At 42.5% G+C, this 18,920-nt stretch overlaps 1 protein-coding gene across 6 annotated transcripts; it reads left to right on the plus strand.

The window, feature by feature from the left end:
• The first annotated feature begins 1,167 nt into the window (after positions 1–1,167).
• marf1 (meiosis regulator and mRNA stability factor 1) lies at positions 1,168–18,887 on the plus strand. Of its 6 annotated transcripts, XM_076885175.1 has the most exons (28): positions 1,218–1,315; positions 1,730–1,786; positions 1,880–2,086; positions 3,560–4,444; positions 4,609–4,771; positions 4,884–5,098; positions 5,389–5,506; positions 5,596–5,768; positions 6,107–6,625; positions 7,980–8,134; positions 8,243–8,404; positions 8,500–8,683; positions 8,818–8,996; positions 9,114–9,194; positions 9,329–9,568; positions 9,648–9,767; positions 9,867–10,045; positions 10,282–10,502; positions 10,608–10,750; positions 10,855–10,988; positions 11,164–11,366; positions 11,715–11,942; positions 12,311–12,550; positions 12,636–12,878; positions 15,208–15,268; positions 15,450–15,551; positions 15,803–15,973; positions 16,105–18,887. In XM_076885175.1, the coding sequence occupies exons 3-28, from the start codon at positions 1,934–1,936 to the stop codon at positions 16,281–16,283; spliced, it is 5,451 nt and encodes a 1,816-aa protein (XP_076741290.1). In that variant the 5' UTR covers positions 1,218–1,315; positions 1,730–1,786; positions 1,880–1,933; the 3' UTR covers positions 16,284–18,887. The 6 variants fall into 6 exon arrangements, with proteins under 6 accessions (XP_004538975.3, XP_012773676.3, XP_012773686.3 ...); XM_004538918.4 differs by lacking the exon at positions 1,730–1,786 and having other exon boundaries at positions 1,168–1,315; XM_012918222.4 differs by lacking the exon at positions 1,730–1,786 and having other exon boundaries at positions 1,168–1,315; positions 8,246–8,404.
• The last annotated feature ends 33 nt before the right edge of the window (positions 18,888–18,920 follow it).

Consider the following 18,920-nt stretch of genomic DNA (forward strand, 5'->3'; position numbering starts at 1 on the left):
TGACAGTCTTCTGGATGCCGTGTAGCGTGCCCACCCCTAAGGTCCTAGGTGTGAGTAATGTGAATGTCTAAGTTGTGGGATAAAATTGAGGCACAGACAGCCAGAAGGGGACAGAGAGGGGGGGGAGGGATGCCTCCCCTGCACCCTGGTGATACACCTTCACCCCAAGGCCCTGCATGTGTGGGTGAATGTGGTGGAGCAGCAAGAGGGAGGCAGCTGGAGATGGGGAGGGCCAACTCACCCGCTGACCCCAGTAGGCACCCCCACACTCTGGAACCCACCAAGGCAAGGGGACCCAGGCCCATCTGGACCGGGGCCCAGTTCAGCAGCGCTGCCCGGACCCACATAGCCCGGGGCAGCCCACCTGACCCAACCACAGAGAAAAACTGCACCCACCCCATCATCCACTCATCTCCCACTTAGATCATTTCTAAATCTTAATGTTTGGTTTATTTCTGTGCTTTATTTGCTCCTGAGCAAACTGGTTTGGCTGAAATGAAAGTTAAGCTTCATAACTGGATGTTTTATTTAATCTTTAAGTCTTACTTGAAAAGCTTACAGTTTATATTTTGAACTGAATATTTCACCTGTCATATCCCCTGATGGAAAATGTGCCGTTCTTACTTTGCAGACTCTGAATTAAACATTAAAAATATTTTTAATTGAGGAGGAAACATTTTCACTGGGAGTGGAAACAGCATATTAATATGTGATGATCCTGAAGGCAGCTCCAGAGATAATCAAATTATGTTTTAAATATTTGTTCAATTGTCTTCCAAACCCCATTAGCCTATTGTAAGTTTTGAGTGTCTACTAAAATAATAATAAAAGCATTCTAACATGAGACCTGTTTGTTACCATCGTGCCTTATTAGACATTATGAAACAAATCATATGTAAAAGTGAATTTTGCCAAAGTGCTTAAAATACTTCTTTTTTTAAATTATCTTTCTATACTATCTGAAATCTACTACATCATGTTTACCTTTTTATACTATGTCTAATTTCCATTGCAAATATTAATCGCAGTTAAATTAAGAGGGGATGGCAGTAAAAACTGGCGCTGAGATGATCAAGGACGTTCTCGGGAAGTCCAGATTCCCGCGTGAACTTACGAAGTACGGACTAGCAAGAACGCGAGTACGGACTTGCGTACTTGAGTATTGAGAAACAGCCAGATTCGGACAATAGGAACACATTTTACGACAGCAATAATTGCTTTCCGGCAGAAGTAGGTTACAAAAAGGTGCGCGTTTCTAGGGAGATAGATAGGGAATGGTCCTTTGAGGAAGATGTAGAAGACGCGAGTTTCTCAGGTAAATAATCAGCTTGTTTGGCATTACCTCGCTGTTACCGAATAGTATCAATTCTCTCGTAAGGATCTCGAAGGATAGCTTGTGGGAGCAAGTATGTGCAAGTGCGTTCAAACAAGCTAAACATTAATACCCAGTTGTTAGCTTAAATAGCTAAAGACAAGCCATTAAGTTTCTATTGTAATGGCTAGATTTAGGTAGTGAGACTAGTTGGCTTAGCAGGCCAGTTCCGACGTAGCCAATGAGTAAATTAAATGAAAGTAACGTTAGCTAGCTCGAGCTAAGTTATCATCTTATCGGTTAGTTTACGTACTGCTTCGCTTCTGACATTAGCCTAAGAGGAACTGTTAAAACCGTCGAATTTGTAAAGGTTTGGGGTTGGAGATGACCCTTTTATTTATCTGTAATGTTTTGAAGCTGTGCTGTCGGGCTCACGGTTAGTCACCTGCGACCTGTGTCATCATAAATGAGTTGGTACGAACTTTAACCACGGTGTCAACGTCGCATATGGGAATTATTCAGCATGACTGTAGTAAACTTCTTTTAACTTTCGTTTCTTTGGGAAAGCATGAGAGAGAAGAGAGATAGATGCAAGTATGGTGAAAGACTCCTGTGGTTCGTATGATGGAAGGACTGGGAAAGGAGAGATCAACATGTGGCGCTAGATCCTTCCCATGGCTCGCTCACACCGAAACAGAGGCTTCAACCCTGCTATGGAAGCTCAAGGACTGCTTCTCCGCACATGAAACAAGCTCCCCTCATCAGACAGACAAAGTATGTATTTATCAGTACAGACATATGGAGCTTAATGAAGAAACTGAACTGTTTTCTAAATGAGAGATTAAAATGAAAATATTTCAGGTATGTTATCAAACCATTAATGTAAACTAATTTTTTTATTTTATTTTGCTGCGCAGTGTTATTTACCCCCTTACTGAGTACTAGAAAAAATAGTTGTCACACTTAAATGTTTCAGATCTATCAAATTTTAATATTGGATAAAGATAACAGTAAATGCAAAATGCAATGTTTAAAATGAGGAGTTAATTTATTAAGTGAGGGAAGAGGTAGCTAACCTACCAGGCCCTATGTGCCACCCTTGCCAGCAAGAGCAGCAGTAAAGTGTTTGTGGATAACACTTTACTGGGAATGATATGCATCACTGTGGAGAAATTTTGTCCCACTCTTCTGTAGCAGAATTGTTTTAATTCAACCATTGGTGGCTGTTTAAGGTCATGCCAAAAAAATCTAAATTTAATTTAAATATAGGCTTTGTATAGCCCACTCCAAAACCTTTGAGCCATTTAGAGGTGGATTCACTGCTGTGTTCTGGACCGTTGTCCTATTGCATAAAACAAGTAAACTTGAACTTCAGAGCACAAACTGATTGGGGGACATTCTCATTCAGGACTTTCTGTCAGTTACATCTAGTCATTCATGTCCTGAAACAGCAAAGAAGCCCCGGGCCATCACACCTTTGATATGATCCTTTTTTATAAAATGCTGATAGTTTTATGTGTGCTGTAACTTTAACTGATACAAGTGAGGCCTACAGGTTTTTTTATTTTATTTTTTTTTATTTTATACATGCTGGGTGAAGACATAATTTTGGGAGGCTTGCCATTCCTGGGAAGTTTCACCACTGTTCCAAGTTTTCTCCATTTGCACTTCATGGATTTTGTCATGGGTTACTGGAGTTCCAAACCCTTATAAATGGCTTTGTAATCCTTTACACACTGATAGATGTCAGTTACTTTTTCCTCATCTGTTCTCGAGTATTTTTAGACTGTGGCATAATGTTGCTTTTTGAGATCTAGTTTCTTACTTCGCTTTGTCGGACATGCTCTATTTGAAGAAATTGCCAATTCATCTGACCTGAGAATAATCAGGCATGACTCTGGCTAGTGAAACTGAATTCAGCTTTCCAAAATATGTGGTTAATCAGTTAATTTAAGAAGGGGGGGGGGGGGGGACAGTTGCCTTTTCACATAGGGCCTGGTAGTGTTAGATAACTTTTTTTTTTTTTTTCTCTGAATAAAAATAATCATTTAAAAAGTTCATCTTGTCTTTTTCCAATAATAACATTTGCTTGTTGATCTTTTTTAGATGCTTTTTTTTAAATATCGTAATCTTTTATTTATATTTTTTAATTCATATAGATATGTCTTTATTATGGCTTTGAGAAGTCACAAGAAATTTACAGAACTAATGTGAAGTGATTTTTTTTTTTCTTCTTTTCTTATTCAGAGCAATCACATGGACAACAGAAAGGCTGTGCTGGATCTGAAAGATGTGCCTCCTCCACCACTGCACCATACTTCCTCTTCCCAGTTATCCCAGCCCTTCTCTCTGTCCTCTCTCCCATTGCCTCCTCCCTGCTTGCCGCCACCTCCCCCTCAGCTTGCACAAGACTCCTTCCAACAACCGCCACCACCTCATCAGCAACAAGAGGGGGCTAGCCCCAAAGTAAGCATTTGCGAGCACTGTGACCACAACAACACAGATGGCTTTGGGTTGTTGGGTGGCAGAGGTGTTGTTGGTAGCGGCAGCAATGCTGAAGGAGTTGTTTCGCTTTATATGGCCCCAGGGTCTCTGGGAGCACCGATCAGTACTAGTAGGTCTGGGCCTTGTTCTGTAGCCTCATCTGTTCATCAGTATAAACATAAATTTAGCTGTGGCACTGGAGGTGAAGCTTTTGATCCTTTATTCAGTCTTAGTTGCAAACCTCAGCTGTCCTCTTCTGTTGCTACCTCTCAACCTATTTCATCACACCCCTACCTCCCCTGCTGCTCAGGGCTTCTCCACACCTACCCAGCTGTACCTCTTTCTTTCAGTCAAGCCAGCCTCTTTCCCTCTTCAGCACCGATGGCATCCTCTCTCCCCTCTGTTTCCTCTCTACCTGCTAGCTTGCATGGCTCTTGCCTGACCTCTTCTGGCTTTTACACATGTGGTGTGGACTGCAGCGCATCAGCCAGAAGATCCCAAGGAAGTATACTCGGTGGTCACCCAAGCACCAGCACCATCACTACTACAGCCACTTCAGCACACTTCTTCTCTAATCCTATGCACCTAAATGTTGAACGCACTGTTTGTGTGAAGGGGGCACACTACTGTCAGGAGTGCTTATTTAAGGTTGGTCGATCTCTCTTCATTAAATTTGTGTGGCCTAAAGATGCAGGTATTTTTTTACAAAATGTTGAGCTGAATCATGTGTGTTTAAGCTTTTATCGCTTTTCATATTTCTTGTTGTTGCTTTTTTGTGTGTTTGAGCGTCTTGAATTTGTACCCTTTTGCAGCCTATGAATGGTCTGATGGCAGAGTCCGACAAGGTGCACCCAAGTGTTCCTATTCCTCAGACTGCTCCTATTCCTATTCCTATTTGTAATGGCTGTGGCACCTTCTCCGATGGCAAAATGCTCATGCCATCAACCAGTCTTGGCAAGACTGGACAGAAATATGGTTAGTGGAGTCAGTAATGCAGCAGTACAAATCGGCAACAAAACTGAACTGATTTTATTAACTATAAGCTTCCAAGAAACCTGAGTGTGCTTTAAAATGATCGCTTTGCTAGGATCACCAGAGGGTACTGGTCCCGAGAACATCCCTCCAGTCGGGGTCTTTTGGGACATTGAGAACTGCAGTGTCCCCAGTGGACGCTCTGCTGGAGCTGTGGTCCAACGAATTCGCAACCGCTTCTTCCAGGGTCATCGTGAGGCAGAATTCATTTGCGTTTGTGATATTAGCAAGGAGAGTAAAGCTGTCATCCAAGAGCTCAACAACTGCCAGGTATCAGTAATATTCAAGCAATAAAAGCAGTCTGAAATTACCCTAATTATGACAATACAAATACTGAGTTCTCTTCATGCTGGTAATTGGTTCTATAACATTAAGTATAGCTTGTCCTGAAGAGGTTAAAAAAAAGTTGTGCGTTCAGTATTTTTAGCTTGACTGATCAGCTTGTGATTTTTGTCTTAACACATCACACACTTTTAAAATATCCATACAGTTTGAGTGTGTATTCAGTCACTGCCTAAAAGGAGGAATAATTCAGACGCTTAATAATTGTACTTTTACAGGTTACTGTTGCACATATTAATGCCACAGCCAAGAATGCTGCAGATGACAAACTTCGTCAGAGCCTACGGCGCTTTGCTGAGACGCACACTGCACCTGCAACTGTTGTACTGGTATCCTGTAAGTTCACCTCTGATTACTTGTAATGAACTACAGCCATGTTACCACACATACATTTGTGATAACACAGGTCACCTTTTTATTAACAGCTGATGTGAATTTTGCAAGCGAGTTGAGTGACCTGCGTCATCGCCATGGTTTCCATGTAATCCTGGTTCATGGCAGCCATACATCTTCAGCTCTACTGCAGCATGCCAACAGCCATGTGCCCTTTCAGGAGATAACAGCAGATCTGCCACCACGCATGCTTGTCAAAGCGCAGGTAGGCCTCATAAATGCTTCATTAAGATTTTAAGAGTACTTTTTAAACTGTCCTTTTATTAAGGTAAGTATACGCTAACAAAATTAACGAAGGACAAAATCTCATTTTAATGTAAACTTGCCAAATGTGAAGAGCGATGCAGCTGGAATGTGAATTTCACACACGATTGAGTTACTAATCTAATAGTGGGAATTGGAAATCATTAATTGTTGCTAATCGTTAATATTGTCGGCCATTCCCACTTGTTTTTCCCAAGTAAAAATAAATAAACGTTTTATTTTCTGAGTGTAAATAATACAAACCAGGCAGCCGCGGTGTCTTTTCCTCCCCTCCTTCAGCCCAGTTTCAACCACCTCTATGTGCACAACCTCCCTCTCAACTGTGACAAGAACATGCGGAACGCTGTGAAGCTCAGGCTCCGCCGGCTGTCAGACAACTGTGGCGGCAGAGTACTTGGTGTGTCCCAGGGCACAGCAGTCCTCCGCTTTGGCAGCCCTGAGGCAGCTACACGTGCCCGCAAGCGAATGGAAAATGAGGATGTGTTTGGCCACAGAATCAGCCTCTCCTTCTCCCCGCGGCCCAGAGACGATGCAAGTCCTGAGTCTGAGCTTCGTTCTCAGCCCCATCACTTGCCTCAGACTCTGGCCCGGACCTCTCAAACCCAGGATTCAATGTTCGGCCCTCCCCCATCTATAGCCTCCTTCTCTTTTCTGCCCCTGGAGACACCCAGGTCACCCAGAAGGCCACGGCGAGCAACCCGCCCCTGCCACACCCCTGGTCCGGTGGCTGAAAGGCCCTATAGCCCCAGGAGGGGTTGCAGTGGGCCTCCCGGTGGTGCTCCAGCCAAGCCCCATCAGGTCAGCAGACTCATCTGTGCCTGCTTCCCCTCAGCCTCCATTGCCATCTCTCTTTGTCTGGGCTGCTTTGTAAATCACTGTAGCTTCTCCTCCCCCCAGTGACCTTCTAATTGCTGCTTTGACTAACAGCTTGTAACTGTTAGCTCCTGCCTTTTGCCTGCGCATGTAATATGTGTTGCTTGTCCTTCATTAATCCACTCCTCTCCTGCTCGTCAGTCATCGTGTTATTGCATGAACGCCATATAGCTTTGTGTCTGTGGTTTTGCTCAGTATATCAGTGCTGATGTAGTTTGTGAGCTACCATTTTGTGTGTTTTGTCCAGGTTCTGCTTTATGTGCTGCTATAAGCGCTTTCTTTTCTTTTCTATTTTTCAAATTAATGAATTTACTTTTGGAGAAATTTGGACAGTGCTGATTTCTACTATGATTAAAAATGACCTCTAGTGGCTGATTCGGTTTGTCTTTTTCTGGTTTGTTTGTAACCAGTGTGACAAATGGGGGGGGAGCTGACCCATAAATTAACTGGGATGGACATTTAAGTCTCTTTGTAGTTAAACAGTAAGGAGAAAATGTAATTTAAGATTTCTCTTTAAGCACCAAAATTGAATGAAGACATTAAAGCCTAGGTTTTTTGTTGTTGTTTTGTTGTTAGTTTTTTTTATATAAAGCCTTAGAGGTTTTTATATTTGAGGCTCACAATAAAACAAACGCAATGGGACTACCACAGTATTTTCAGTGTGCTGTTCTCATTGTTGCGAGGGCAAGTAGCAGAAAAGTTTGAACTGTCTCAGTATTCCTTTTATATCAGAGCAATTTACAGTGTTACACCCTTTAATGCAGTCAAGTTAATTTAAAAAATACAAGTTGTCCTTGGCTCAGTATGGGCCCTTCGTGAGTTTAGAACATAAGCAAGCACAGTTACGTAGTTACGTTACTTAACTGACGTCTATGAAATTTCTGTTTGATAAACAAAAATATATTGTAATCTGGAGAAAAATAATAAAAAATGTCTAAAATATTTGATCATAGTCCTGGAGATTTTCTTTGGTGCCAATCTAAAACCTTTTTGTTAATTATAAATTATTATTATTGCTTTTAATATGTAAGAAATTCCCTGAAAATGAGCTCTACGGTAAAGCAGTTTTTCCTTTTTTTGGCATTTTGAATGTACATCCCTAGTTAAACAGCAGTCCATGGTCTTTTCTGAGTTTCTCTGTTCTGCTTGTATTCGTATTTTGTAACTACTTGAACTAATCGCTTGACCATCCTGTTCCACACATGGACAGGATGGATACGACCATTATCTAGCAGGTCAATATCTACAACTTAACTTCTGCCTTCCCTGCTTGATCCAGGAGCTGGGCAGTTTGGAGGGGAAGGCCAGAATGAACTTTCAGCACTTGGAAAAGGGATGTGCTGCCTCGTCTTTGACCCAGAATAATGGTGAGGCTGGAGCACTGGAGCAACTAACTAAGCCTGGTCTCACTGTAGAATCCATCTACAGCCAGAGGTACACACAGAGATGGCGGGAATAAATTTTCAACTGAAAATAAAATGTTTGTCATGTTTGCGTCATGTTGTTTATCTGCATGTGCCTGTTGTTCATCTTTCTGTATAGCAGAGAGGACTCCAGCCCTCAAAGTGCAACTGAATCCCCTGTTGACCAAGTGGACAGGAACTCAGGGGAGTTCCAGATTAGCACACCCTCCGCCTTCAGCAAGTTGAACCTACACAGAAGCTTCAGCCCCCTCGTCTTATCTCAGGGCTCCTGGTCTTCCAGGTTACCTACTGCTGCATGCAAATTATAAACCATGCGTAATGATAAATGTAATTTTAATTATGTTTTTATTGCATCTCTCCATTCTCTAACATAAGGAGTGCATCCCCTTGCCTATCCAGCCGTTCCTCACCTCTGATTGCTGCCCCTCGTAGCCCTTGTTCTGAAGCTTCTGAGCCTTTCTCAGAGGGAGCAGAGATCCAGGTTGCCAACCTGGACTACAGAATGTCTCGCAAGGATCTGCAGCAAACTTTAAATGACACCTTCTCCCGATACGGAAGGGTAAAGCGTAGTCAAATTATGCCAATATTTCATGCAACGCATATCTGTGTTCTGCTCACATCTAAGTAGTTTGTATATGTTTTACCTACCCTTTCCTCTCAAAATCACTTTGTGGTATAACTTGTTTTGTTTAGGTAAAAAGTGTGGAGCTTAGCCCCCACACTGACTACCAGCTGAAGGCCACAATTCAGATGATGTCCCTGCAGCAGGCCATTAGTGCAGTCAGCGGCCTACACCGTTACAAGATCGGAGGCAAACGCATTCAGGTGTCTCTGATCACCGGTGGCAGCAACAAATCTCTTGCCATGCTCAGGTACAGTTTATATATATTTTAGTTTGGAGCTTTAATATGTTGGTTACATTGTGAAATTTTAAAATTTAAATTGTTGTTTGGTCTATCGTGGTGACATTTGTGGTTGTTATTTTATAGCCCAGAGATAATCTCCATTCTTCAAGATGCTCCTGCCAGTTGCCTTCCTCTTTTCAAGTTCACTGAGATTTATGAGAAAAAGTCAGTATCTTTCTAAACTCGTTATTGTCTAATTTTTGCATACACATTTGGTGTTTGAGTATAGCATTCAAAAAATGAGATGGCAAAAAAATGTAGTAAAAGTATATACTCCAACTCTGCCCTGCTCTCTCCAGATATTCCCGTAAGCTCGTGGTTGGCGATCTATATCGGCTCCCAGAGCTGGTTGCAGTGCGGGAGCAGGGAGGCTCAAGGTTTGTGTGCCTTCTGTCCAACAGCCAAATACGCCAGAGTCCACTGGGATCTTCCCAATCCCAGGAGGGCTCCTCCTCAGCAAGTGGGAGTCCTGTTGTGTTTGAGGAGTTGGAGTACCATGAACCTGTCTGCAGACAGCACTATTCACTGCAGGACTTCAGGTATACAACAGTTCGAAACCTTTATATTGTAGCGTAAGTTGACCTTTTTCCATCACTGACTGTTGTTCTTTTTTTGCAGTGAGGCCGACTTTGACCCTGATTCCTATAAAATCCCATTTGTTGTAATGTCTCTGAGCACACTAGCCTCAGAGGTCCACAGTCTGTTGCAGTCACATCAGGGCACACTTCCACTCCTCAGGTAAGAACTGGTTTATTACCTGTTACGTGTACGCATTTTTAATGTTAGAATATATTTTCTGTCGTTATAAAGTTATTAAAAAGTTTAATTTCCATTTAGTTTTCCAGACTGTTATGCAGCAAAATTCAGACCACTTCAGCTTGGCAATGAGTCACTGGAAGGTGGTGTTCCTCTGGAGCACCTCGTCACCTGTGTTCCCAGTATCACAGTAGTCACAGCTCAAAATGGTTTCAAAGTCATCAAGTGGATCAACAATAAACCTCCGGTGCCAAACTCTGGTAGGTATATTTACAAATCCGGTTTTTATTGGAGTTTCATTTTCATTTTTCACAGTGCTGTTCAGACCTCTCATCTTGGGTGTGTTTTGGGTTTTTTTTTTTTTTTTTTTGTTTTAAACTCTTTAACCATCTGATATGAGTTCTTGTAAAGTTATCAGGCAGTTTGCGTTTAGCTCAGGCAGCCCATTTCACCTTAACAATTTATTATTATTATTTTTTTTTTAATTGTCACACAGAGCCATGGATTCAACGCTGCAAGAGTCCAGTCGGCAATCCACAGCTCATCCAGTTTAGCCGAGAGATTATTGACCTCTTAAAAAGTCAGCCGTCATGCATAATGCCAATCAGCAAATTCATTCCCTCATATCATCATCACTTTGCCAAGCAGTGCCGCGTCTCCGACTACGGCTTCTCTAAGCTGCTGGAGCTCCTCGAGGCTGTGCCACATGTTCTGCAGGTATTTTTAATGAGGACCACCCAGTGATGATCTTCCGATTGAACAATGTATTTGTTCATGTTGTCTTTGTTTATTTTATACGTTTTTCATTTTTCTAACCAACAGATCTTGGGTATGGGTACAAAGCGTTTACTGACTCTAACTCACCGAGCTCAAGTTAAACGCTTCACCCAAGACCTGCTTAAGCTGCTTAAGTTTCAAGCCAGCAAACAAGTGGCAATCAAGGACTTTATGCAGGCATACCATTGGTAATTAAACATAAATAGGACACGTGTGTTAGTTTCATAGGAGCGGAAAAACTGTTTGAATTATTAGTGGTGTGGGTGCTGTAATGCATTCTTTTGTGAATCAGGTGCTTCTCCAGAGACTGGAGAGTAACTGACTATGGGATATGTGACTTGATGGATCTGTTGACTGAGATCCCTGACACCACCATCACCATCACACAACAGCCCACCGACACAGTCATCTCAGTTCCTAAGAGGGGTGAGTGCATAACTGTCAATTTGGAAGTAGAATTTAAAAGCGCATTAGACTTGAGTTTTAAAAAGGATCTACTTACCTGCAGAAACTGTTAACCAGAGAAACCTTATTTTATTTTAATGATGCATTTCTTTTTGGTTGCCTATCACTAAAGTCGTTTTCTTTTTTTCTTTACTAGAGCGTACTATGGAAGAACTGGAGCGTACCAAGCAGTTTGGGAAGGAGGTGGTGGACCTGCTTCGCCACCAGCCTCACTGTCGAATGCCCTTCAGCAAGTTTATACCAACTTACCACCACCACTTTGGTCGCCAGTGTAAGCTCAGCCACTATGGGTTCACCAAGCTCATTGAGCTCTTTGAGGCAATCCCTGATGTCCTGATGGTGAGTGTGGCGTGCAGTAGGTTTTTGCTTTTGGCCAAGGCGATGCACGACGATCGAATCACTTCCAGTATGTACACAGCATAAGAAGTTTTGCCAGCATCAGTCACAGTGAACTGATGCTGCTTTGGTGATGAGACTTCTGGGAACGAATGGCATGGGGTTATTTTTCACTTAAGAGGATTTGCCATGCCTTTTGATTTCAGTCAGTGGATCAGGCCAGGTTTCTTTTTCCTGCATCTCCCTTGAGTGCTTGGATAGAACTGTCTTTGTAAATATAATTATGATGTCTGGGACTCTTGGTCTTCATGAAAAACAAACTTACCATTTAATGCCCTCGTCCTTCATCAGGTGCTGGAGTGCGGTGAGGAGAAAGTGCTGTCTCTCACTGAGGTTGAACGTATCAAAGCTCTGGCAGCTCAGCTGGTCAAGCTGCTGCGGGCTCAGAAAAACTCCAGTCTGCCTGTGAGTCAGCTGCTCACAGAGTACAGCAAAACCTTTGGTTACGGGCTACGCCTGCAAGACTTCGACGCAAGCTCCCTGCCTGCTCTGCTGACCAAACTCTGCCATGTTGTCAAGGTAAAGAAGAAAACATCCCCAGGGGAAGCTGTGTAAATCTATCTGCTGAGAAGCTCGCTGTTGCTTAGTTTAATAAAATAATAAAAATAGAGCTTCACTTGACAGTCAGATGTTTTTTGTAAAGGCAGAAGCATGTGGTCATGTCTGCTAAAAATAAAATTAATAGATTTGTTGTCTCAGGGGTTTTGTCTTCATTATAAATTAGCCAGTTTATTAAATGCACAAAATGAAGTCTCACACAAAAGTCCTGTCAGTCATCCTGGAGGTTATAAAGTTTTTAAAATCACAGTAAACGGTAAAAAGTCTCATTTCATATAACTTGGCATTTTCAGATATTCTTAACTACCCACTTTGTGCATTTCTGAAAGGTGGTGGATGGCGCGGATGGTCGGGAAGTGCAGCTGATCAACAGGAAGTCTCTGCGCTCTCTGACCTCACAGCTACTGGCACTGCTCATGTCCCAAGAAGATGAGAACATCACCAAAGGTTTGAAGGTGGAGGAGCTGAGCCAGTATTACCTAAGCGTTCACGGAGTTGCGCTAAACCCATGTGAATATGGGTTCCTTTCTCTCAGCGAGTTACTGAAGAGCCTTCCATACCTGGTCGAGGTGAGTACGAGAGTTTTCTTTGGGGTTTTCCCCCCCCCCCCAATACTTTTACTGTGCTTGATCCATAATCATCATCTTTTCACAGCTGTACCACGAGGAAACTGATGATACCACTCAAGCTGCCAGCAGTCATTGGGAAGAATTTGTGAGGCTAACCAGGCTTTACCAGTTTGCTCGTAATGTACGCGCGCTGCTCCACACCTACCATTACAACCAGATCTTCCTGACTGAGTTCCACGGAGCATACAACAAATTCACAGGCTGCAGCCTTGATCCACGTTTCTGTGGGTACACCAGCGTTGATGAGCTGCTCAGTGCGATTCCACAGGTATAGTTACTGCAGTAGAGACTGGAGCTCCTCTATAAGGAATCATTCTAAAACATGAACAGGCTTTCATTCAGATTTGCACCTTATGTGACATGGACTTACAGTGGGGCAAAAAAGTATTTAGTCAGCCACCGATTGTGCAAGTTCCCCCACCTAAAATGATGACAGAGGTCAGTAATTTGCACCAGAGGTACACTTCAACTGTGAGAGACAGAATGTGGAAAAAAAAAATCCATGAATCCACATGGTAGGATTTGTAAAGAATTTATTCGTAAATCAGGGTGGAAAATAAGTATTTGGTCAATAACAAAAATACAACTCAATACTTTGTAACATAACCTTTGTTGCCAATAACAGAGGTCAAACGTTTACTATAGGTCTTTACCAGGTTTGCACACACAGTAGCTGGTATTTTGGCCCATTCCTCCATGCAGATCTTCTCGAGAGCAGTGATGTTTTGGGGCTGTCGCCGAGCAACACAGACTTTCAACTCCCGCCACAGATTTTCTATGGGGTTGAGGTCTGGAGACTGGCTAGGCCACTCCAGGACTTTCAAATGCTTCTTACGGAGCCACTCCTTTGTTGCCCGGGCGGTGTGTTTTGGATCATTGTCATGTTGGAAGACCCAGCCTCGTTTCATCTTCAAAGTTCTCACTGATGGAAGGAGGTTTTGGCTCAAAATCTCACGATACATGGCCCCATTCATTCTGTCCTTAACACGGATCAGTCGTCCTGTCCCCTTGGCAGAAAAACAGCCCCATAGCATGATGTTTCCACCCCCATGCTTCACAGTAGGTATGGTGTTCTTGGGATGCAACTCAGTATTCTTCTTCCTCCAAACACGACGAGTTGCGTTTATACCAAAAAGTTCTACTTTGGTTTCATCTGACCACATGACATTCTCCCAATCCTCTGCTGTATCATCCATGTGCTCTCTGGCAAACTTCAGACGGGCCTGGACATGCACTGGCTTCAGCAGCGGAACACGTCTGGCACTGTGGGATTTGATTCCCTGCCGTTGTAGTGTGTTACTGATGGTGACCTTTGTTACTTTGGTCCCAGCTCTCTGCAGGTCATTCACCAGGTCCCCCCGTGTGGTTCTGGGATCTTTGCTCACCGTTCTCATGATCATTTTGACCCCACGGGATGAGATCTTGCGTGGAGCCCCAGATCGAGGGAGATTATCAGTGGTCTTGTATGTCTTCCATTTTCTGATGATTGCTCCCACAGTTGATTTTTTCACACCAAGCTGCTTGCCTATTGTAGATTCACTCTTCCCAGTCTGGTGCAGGTCTACAATACTTTTCCTGGTGTCCTTCGAAAGCTCTTTGGTCTTGGCCATGGCGGAGTTTGGAGTCTGACTGTTTGAGGCTGTGGACAGGTGTCTTTTATACAGATGATGAGTTCAAACAGGTGCCATTCATACAGGTAACGAGTGGGGGACAGAAAAGCTTCTTACAGAAGACGTTACAGGTCTGTGAGAGCCAGAGATTTTCCTTGTTTGAGGTGACCAAATACTTATTTTCCACCCTAATTTACGAATAAATTCTTTACAAATCCTACTATGTGGATTCATGGATTTTTCTTTCACATTCTGTCTCTCACAGTTGAAGTGTACCTCTGGTGCAAATTACTGACCTCTGTCATCATTTTAAGTGGGGGAACTTGCACAATCGGTGGCTGACTAAATACTTTTTTGCCCCACTGTATGTGTGCATATGAGTGTGGACTCCCAAACAGCTTGTATTTACTTGTTTCTCTCCTTCAAAAACTCAGCTCCCTCTCAAGAATCTCCTTATGTGGATGAATTCAGCTTCACCTACTGATGATAGTAGTCAGAGTTCTGAACTCAGCTTAGTGAGTTCAGGGCATATATGAAGTAGTTCTCCACCTGCTGCAGGTTCTGGTGAGATTGGACCTCCAGTTTGTAGGAGACGGACTAATGCCACCAGCACCGTCTAAGATGGTGGAGCTTGAGTCAAAAATCCATTTTAGGGAAGGTTATAAATATTAAATATCACCGTATGGCAACCGGACAAGAACGCTAGATAGTGGTGGGGAAAAATGCAAGACAGGAAGAGCAGTTCACTAGTAAAGGGATGGCACATGGTTGTGTTCATAGTAGAAAATATTTTTAACCTTATATATTTTGGTGGCTAATAATAGACATGGGCAACCAGCCCAAGTAATCTTTGTGTGGGCAACACTGATCTAAATAAACTCTTAAACCTTTTCTCTATTGATCGCTTTTGTTAATGTCCTGAACTTTTGTGATAATTGTTTATTTCTATCAGTTCTCACCATTCAGTTTCTGATTTGTTCTCATCAGGTGATCTGGATCAAAGGGCATGGTCACAAGAGGATTATCGTTTTGAAGAACGATATGAAAGGTAAAGGTGTTGGGAGTCTTTCTTATTGAAAGTTCAGATTGAACTTTAGGTTACTGACATGCTCCACTGTGCTGACTGAAGTGATCAAACTAAAAGGTGATTTTTGGGTTGTGATTTCATGAGATGGCGGCTGTGCATTGTAAGAAAATTGTAATTAAAGTGCTTTGTCTGTGTGTTGTAGCAAAACCAAGCTGTTCAGTCTCCAACAGCCCCCAGCCGGAGAACACTGAGAGCCCGAGAGACAGCCCGATTAGCAGTGCAACATCTGGAGCTCAGAGTCCAGGTAATGGAAGTCATACATGACTGCTCAAGGTTTTTGTAGTCTTTAAAGATATACTGAAGAAAATCAGGAGTTCTGAAATAAGCTTTTTCTTAGCTTTACAAAAAAAATCATGGTGAAAAAAGCTCAATGCCTTTTTTTCAGTTTTCAGTTTTTTATGTTGCATCATTCTCTCCTCCTCTTAATTGGCTATTGTCGAGACCTCGTGTGTTGGCCAGCCTTTTTAATTGATTTTATTTTGTTTTACCTTCCAGGTGCTGATGCAGCTGCAGAGTCAGAGCTGCTGTGTCTGTCGTCTCCAGTGGACCTGCTGTGTGGCCCTGTTCCATCCTGCCTACCGTCGCCTCAGCTTCACCCCGACCCCGTTGTCGTCCAGCAGGCGGATCTGATTTACTTTGAGGAGAGAACTCCTCCACTACCAACAGGTGGTCCATCTGATTTATACTGTTTTTGTGGTATAAAATTAAAAGGATCAGTCTTATTTGCACCTTTTCCATCTGTAGTTAAGTGTGAGCTTGTTTGTTTGTATTGTTTGAACATGTGGTGGCACTGGCAGACGTCACAGCTGATCTACCTGCAAAGCGTGATGGCAGCACAGATGACTCTGCAGACCCCAGAGAACCACCACCACCACCTGACACAAAGACCCTCCTGTCCATGGACAGTCCCAGCAGAAGAGCTTCACGTAGTAGAATCAAATTAGCAGCCAACTTCTCATTCACGGCAGGCCTCTGATCCTCTCATATATACACATACAGTCTCACATACAGCAATACAAGTTTACATACAGTGTAACTCTAAATAAAAGAGTTGAACGGCTACACTAAACACATAACACAGAAGAGCATTGGTCTTGACCCTTTATGTCCTAACAGGCTGTTGCATTCTGCATTCTTCGTCATCACATTTGTGCCATTTTAGTTAGTTTTTGGTTTGTTTTTTCAGTTCAGTCTTCTAAGTTCACCAAACTGATTTGCTTCTTGCAGACTTTCTGCAATTCTGATTTGCCAAATGTCATCTGCTCGAACGTGTGTTTAGTTTCCTCCCAAGGGCAATTAATATCCATGAATGTGCATTTTCAGTTTAGAGCCATATTGTGTTGAACACTTTCAGTGAATGAGCTGAGTTTGTTGTCACTGTGAACAAAGTGGTAGAAAACAATGGGAGAAATGCTAGGGATGAGTAACTAGGTTTTCTGTATTACATCAAAGAAGTGTAGGTATTCACTGTTTACAAAAATACACGAAGGTTTTTAAATAGATTTTTGTTAATGAACCACATTGAGAAACCTTCATAAATACTTCCTTGCTTTATCTCCAAGATATAAAATTTCATTTAGAACTTTCTTTGTAGCTAACCCCAGATATGTTGACCCAAACTAGCAGCTGAAGCATCCACCTGTTTCTTTCAGGTTTCTAAAGAAATTGCTTTTTAATCAGATATTCTTCTGTATTTTGTCTGTGTAAGGAAGTAGCCTCAGCATAGTGTTCAGTTCCTTTTTGTACTGTGTAGAGTATTTGGTCACCGGTAGAAGAGTTTGGCTTAAATGTGTAGCGGATTGAGTGGCAATTAAATGCTGGGACTAAAGAGAAGCCAGGTCTTAACTGTTAAGACTGTGTTGTGGAAGCTGTCGGTCTTTGAACAGTTTTGGTTTTGCAACAGTTGCTGCTCTCCGGAACTTTTATTGTTGTATGTTCACTTAATTTATAGCAAAGACTTTGGCTTGTGTCTTCAGGGCCTCTAACGAAGGCCTCAAAAGTTATTAAAAAGAAGAAAAAAAAGGCACTTCAGTATTTCAGCCATGAGCGTGCTTAGTCAGCAGAAACTGACTTAAGCTTTGTCTTTAGTCAGCAGCCGGGGTGTGTGTGTTTTGTTTTAGTATTTTGTCTGTGTGTGTGTGTGTGGTTTACACTGGAGTAGGTGGTGTGAAATGTGCATGTTGTGCATAACTGAGTTTATGCATGGTGTAATTCCAGGAGAAGCAGAGGCAAACAGAAGGATTGTAAAGACGTTTTTTAAGACCAGTCTTTATTTCCACCGTGATGTTTAGATCCCAGAGTTGGCATCACCCCATGCAGCTGCTGTATACTGTAAGTGCTCAAGGTTTGTTGCTTTAACCTTGGAGCTGGTCGCCGCTGTATCACTGGTGATCCACTCGGTCTGAGATCTTGAGGGGAGCGGTGAGCACTCCTGAGCTTATGATTTTTAATGAGACTGAATAGTTGAGTTTTTAGGGAAAGAAGGTGATCGGTGATGGGTTTGAGGAACAGCATAGGGGGCTCTGGGAAGCCTCCTGAACAGATTGATGTGCACACAGAGGCCCCACTGAGGCTCTCTGGAATCTGCCGGGCTTTTACAATGGTTTGTATCTGCCCCGGTGCTGAAAGGACTCACCATCTTTACCTCCCCACCCACTTTAATAGCAGTTTTAACTTACTGTTGTGGGTTAGTTTTCTCAAATTTCGTTTGTCTTGAGCATTTACCAGGCTGCTGGCTACTGAATTGCCACCAAACAATGTTGACTGCCTGTGACGTCGAGCACGACCAGGGTGCCACTGAAGTCAGAGGGTTGAAGCTGTTTTTGTTCAGTGAAAAGTTTAGAGAATGGGCAGCAGCCCATTTAATCAGTTTGTTTGCGTTCTCTGCCTGTTTAGTCAGTGTTCGAAGCATAACATGAGTCTTTCTGTCAGACATGAATTGAAAGATTTCCCCTAACAACTCACCAAAATGTCTGACATATCAAAATGATTTTAATTATAGCTGTTATTGTTTATCTCTCCTGCAGGGTTTTGTTGACTGTCTGGAAGCCACTTTGATTAAAGACTCATTGGTTCAAAATCATTATTTAGAAGTGGTAATGATAGAAACGAGCTTAAAATGCGTACGAGAAATGAAGACATTACTTTTTAGTGAATTTGAGCAAACCCTAGCAGCTCCTCGGTGTACTGCAGTGACAACTACCTCTGATTTTATTTCGTTTTCACTTTGATTCAGTTACATCAATGAAAGGCTCTTATACCAGTCAACATATGCACTTATGCATAGTTTTGGTTTAATGAATGCGAGGCGTTTGCATGGTGGTTTAAACAAGTTTCTTCGTTGCCTGTGTATCTCACGTTGTCTTACTTTGAACTTTAATATTGCACATTTGTTCTTCTTCTCTGATTTATTCAGCAGTGTCCTTTAACCTTTTTTTCTTTTTAAACTGCCCAACTAATTTCCCCCTCCCCTTCCTTGTACTGCACTGTTTTACCACTGTGCTGCACCTAAAGTTGCTGTAACAGTCACATTGTTGAAGGGACCAAAAAAGATTTGCGTTAATAAATTTCACAAGCATCATTTCTGCCTCTTCTCATTATTCAAACATACACA

Source organism: Maylandia zebra, linkage group LG6 (assembly GCF_041146795.1).
Source record: "Maylandia zebra isolate NMK-2024a linkage group LG6, Mzebra_GT3a, whole genome shotgun sequence".
NCBI classification, from domain to species: domain Eukaryota; kingdom Metazoa; phylum Chordata; class Actinopteri; order Cichliformes; family Cichlidae; genus Maylandia; species Maylandia zebra.

Coding starts and splice junctions, on each gene's coding strand:
- marf1 (XM_004538918.4), top strand. CDS start 1,934: ATGATGGAAGGACTGGGAAAGGAGAGATCAACATGTGGCGCTAGATCC. Junction 4,445..4,608: donor GTCAGGAGTGCTTATTTAAG/GTTGGTCGATCT, acceptor ACCCTTTTGCAG/CCTATGAATGGTCTGATGGC. Junction 15,269..15,449: donor TTTGAAGAACGATATGAAAG/GTAAAGGTGTTG, acceptor TGTGTGTTGTAG/CAAAACCAAGCTGTTCAGTC.